At 37.4% G+C, this 4,453-nt stretch overlaps 1 protein-coding gene across 1 annotated transcript in view; it reads right to left on the reverse strand.

The window, feature by feature from the left end:
• Positions 1-4,453, reverse strand: part of PCNXL2 (pecanex-like 2 (Drosophila)) — a 345,612-nt gene that overhangs the window by 308,139 nt on the left and 33,020 nt on the right. Inside the window, exons 2-4 of the mRNA XM_011997321.1 lie at positions 2,545-2,750; positions 1,665-1,785; positions 906-942 (exon numbers count right to left, since the gene is read on the reverse strand). Coding sequence (XP_011852711.1) covers positions 906-942; positions 1,665-1,785; positions 2,545-2,750 — 364 coding nt within the window. The remainder of the gene's footprint in view (positions 1-905; positions 943-1,664; positions 1,786-2,544; positions 2,751-4,453) is intronic.

The raw sequence follows: 4,453 nt of genomic DNA on the forward strand, positions 1-4,453 counted from the left end.
ATCTAGAAGAATATGTTTAATATGAAGGAAAAGGTATGTGCTTGTATATATGTGTATAAAACAGACATAAAGTAACTGTTATGAAGCTGTATGTGCAACCAAAATATTAGAAATCTAACTAATGTGAATTTATTTTAGTAGTAATAACACACAAAAAAATCTGGACAATCCTTTACATATTGTTATAATGGGATACAGCTGACTGATGAAAAAAGAAACTTCATTTTAGGGGTTCAGGGCTATGGTGCTAATTTCAGCTGTTTTCTAGAAGAAATTAAATTTTACACCATTTTCAAAACTGAAATAGTGCATAAAATTTGTCTTTGTAGTAGTAGAAAAGAAAATAGAATTGCAGAGAAACAAAGGAATTAATTCAGGCTTCCAAAAGATGTTTTCTAAGCCTTCTGCAGGTAGTCAAAAGATTAAAAAATAATAATAATCTTAGTAAAAACGTAAAACAAAAATTGTTTAAGTTAAAGGAAAGATCCCCCAAAACAAAATTTGTAACTTGAAAGAAAGGTAGATATGCAGAATGCTATACAATTTATCCTGTCATTTTTTGATGTATGTACTATAATACAAATTTTTATATGGATGATAACTTATCATCCATAAAAAAACTTACATGTCTGCTCTTTATAAGTCAAATGAAATGAGGCATAGACTGGAGAAATGACAATGAATTATGATCAACAAAATATCACAATTTGAATTAAGACTTGATACACAAATACTGATGAGAAAAAATTAAAATTAAGAGTTAAAGAAACAAAGTCAAAATATAACTATGCAGTCTTACGTATAGTTCTTATTTTCAGTTAATCCACTGGCATTCTGTTTTATAAAAATATTTTTCACTTCACTGAGGATAATGCAGGGATAAAATATGAATGATGACACTTTACCTTTGAGATCTTCTACGGTTTCCTGTGCTGACAACTCCTAACAAATGAAAGAAACAAAAATCAATGGATGACTCAGCTGATCGTCCATTTCCAGACAGTCGGCAATAACTGACCAGCAGTCACTGGTTTTCTAAATGGCATGTAGGGAAGAGACAATACAGTGTTCACTCTCCTTAAGCTTCTATAAAATGGGGACCAGAATGGATACAAATGTACGTAAGTGTGGACATTCAACCAAGACAACTGTACTGTGACAAAGGGAGATTTGCTACTAAGAAAGTAAACAGAGAAGGAATAAGCCACTACTGACACTATAGCGAATGGAGCTCGATAAAGTTAATCTAGAAAAAAGGTAATTTATTGACTTCCCAGAAAGACAAGTGTGATTTAAAATGGAAAGCAGAGGCGATATCCATTTCAGGTGGAAGGCACTGCAGATATGATGACTTCAATGAATGACAACAGGAAGAAGCAAAGGCCTGCAAATTGGTTCTCTGTGCAGTGTGGCTGACCCAGCAGTGGGGGTGGATGGCAGAGGAGGCCAGAGAGTGTGCTTTGAACACATGACTGGGCATTTATCGTATGGTCCCAAGGGCACCCTTCAGGCCATTTCCAGACCCTGGGATGTGATATTCACTGTACACGGGCCAGTGATTACAGCATGCAAGCTACAATCACTGCTGCTGAACACTCCCATTCTAGGTGAGATCAACACCGAAACCACATGAAGAGGGTGAAACAGGAAACAAGACCACTAACCAATGGCCCAGAAGAGTGATGAGAGGTTATGCTTTGCCCTCTGGAGCTGCAGCGGAGGGGAGGCGTGGAGAGGTTTCGACTGGCCTCTTCCTTTTTGCCATTGTGAATCTGCCTATTATTGCTAACCCAACATGAGAAACACAAGAGCAGTAAGTGATATTATCAAACAGAAGCATGACTCTTTTAGTACTAGTCTAAAAACTTATTTTTCCTACAGTCCATTTTGTTATATTCCTTATATATAAATCTTTGTTTGTTGTTTTTAAGAGACAGGGTTTCGCTCTCTCCGGGTAGGCTGAAACGCAGTGGCACGATCATGGCTCACTGCAGCCTCAACCTCCTGGACTCAAGTGATCCTCCCACATCAGCCTCCCAAAATGCAAGTTTACAGGCATGAGCCACCATGTGCAGCAGATAAACCTTATAATAAACATTACTTTTAAATTAGAGGACATGCTATCTTAAGGAGCTGTAAGAAATAATACAAGAATAGTGAAAAGAATGCTAACTCAAAAATTACTCTTAATATTTCAGTTCTATGTAATGTATCACTTTTATATCAACAAACACAAATGCTATTCTTTAAAATACTCTGGCATGTTCTAAGCATTTAAATAACAACATAAAAACAGTGAAGTGAAATTTTTTGCAGTGCTAAGCCTAAGACAAATGAATTCTAGATCATGTGAGAAGGTCATATTGATAGCTAGTTAAACCATCCCGATTATGAATATCAATGTTATGCTTAAGTATATGCTGAAATATAAAAAAAATGCACATATTTCTATCCGCCTGTACTAGTGATTTCAAAAACAACTGATAAAAAACTTAAGAGCAAAACATTTAAATTTTGAAGTGTCACATTAATTGGAAATATTACCTTGGATTTTTGGGATTAGTTATGTGTTCACCTTTGGCCTCCTTGTCTTTATTTGGCTTTTCTTCCTTTCTGGAGGGTTTTTGCTGAATTACTTCTCCTTTGTCAAACATGAGGTGTAGGCGATAACTGACTAGTTTGATTATTGTGAAGAATATAGTCACTGCACTGCAGTAGAAAAATACAATGATCGCATTTGGAGGAAAAGCCTGAAGAAGGGAAAAGAGAGAGAAAAATCATTTGCTTTTAAGATTTTCTTTCTGTTTTAAATCTGGAAGCATTTTTAGACTATGTACTGAATATAAATTAGGCAAGACTTCAGATTTGACTAATTTTGTAAGTTTTCCTGGTTAAAATACTTGAGGAGAAAAACCGGCTTTTTATTTTTTGAAGTCTTTTTTGTTTCTCAGGTTCTGTAGTAGTTGCACTGATAATCAACATTTAACTTGCAGGCAGGAACCCCACAGAACAAAAGACATATTCAAGGAAACCTCTCCTTTTTTTTTTTTTTTTTTTTGAGACAGAGTCTCACTCTATCACCCACGTTTAAGAGCAATGGCGTGATCTCGGCTCACTGCAACCTCCGCCTGCCAGGCTCAGACAATTATCCTGCCTCAGCCTCCTGAGTAGCTGGGATTACAGGCATTCGTCACCAAGCCTGGCTAAATTTTGTATTTTTAATAGAGATGGGATTTCATCATGTTGGCCAGGCTGGTCTCAAACTCCTGACCTCAGGTGATCCGCACACCTCGACCTCCCAAAGTGCTGAGATTACAGGTGTGAGCCACCGTACCCAGCCTCCATGTTTGATAAGCTCTTATCTAAGGCCTAATCCAATGCATCTTCCTATGCAGCTCATCTTAAAGGCCAGAGATGCATTTGTTTTCATCAACAAAACACAAAAAGCCTTGTGGAGAACAGAAGGAAAAAGAAGGGAGAAAGGTTAGGGTAACCACTCCGCCATTCCCCTCCTTAACCTCCCATTGTGATAACACCCGCAGGCCATGGATTTCCCTAGGGTTGTAATGCACACAGGGGACCACAAAAGGGTACTGCTTCCAAAAGGAAGAGGAATATTTCCAGCAGAGACAAACGATCTGAACATGGTGACTATAGTGAGGTTCAGCTCAATTCTATGCAATCCCCTCAAGAAACAAAACAAAAAGAATCACTGGGACCCATGGAGTTGTCCTACTCTGTAGCATCTCCCATATACCTTCCTAATTCTCTCCAGGACCATGGACTATCACACGTTCTCTAGGCCTTCCTAAACTACATTCCAATTCTTTGGGATGGAAAGAGATCCCCAAGTGTCCCAAGGTGATATCCAGGACAGCCTTAATGACTCACGAGACCATTTTATCAATGGATTGTCCTAAAGAATATCGGAAATCCAGTGATCTGTGTAGCCGGTGCTGCAACCTAAACATAGCTAGGCTTGCAGACAGTAGGGCCCAGTCTACATCTGCGCCTAAGCAGACCCTGTACAGTTTGCCGTGGTCCCATGCAAGAGTCTATCTTCTAGGTTGGACTGTCCCTAAAATGCAATAGCCAAACAAAGAGCACAAAAAAGAAAGAGGAAGATGATCAACAAGTAAAAGATAAAGTCAGAGATTTTCACCATCACTTACTCACTCTTATTACATCATGGGGGGAAAAGTCCACAGATAAATATAAAGCAATAAATAAGTGACAGAATAACTATATAAGACACTATGAGATAGATAATATCTGCTGTCCACTACCTGTCAGCAGATAGGGTTTATATTTACAAAAGGTGTATCTGTAAATATAAACCTTATATTTACATACTAAATACTACTAATAAATTAAAATACTACTAATTTAAATACTGCTCAAATACTACAATACTACTAATAGTATTTAGTAGTATTTAGTAATCTTGTTTATA

This window comes from Mandrillus leucophaeus, unplaced genomic scaffold (genome assembly GCF_000951045.1).
Source record: "Mandrillus leucophaeus isolate KB7577 unplaced genomic scaffold, Mleu.le_1.0 Scaffold537, whole genome shotgun sequence".
In the NCBI taxonomy this organism is placed as follows: Eukaryota; Metazoa; Chordata; class Mammalia; order Primates; family Cercopithecidae; genus Mandrillus; species Mandrillus leucophaeus.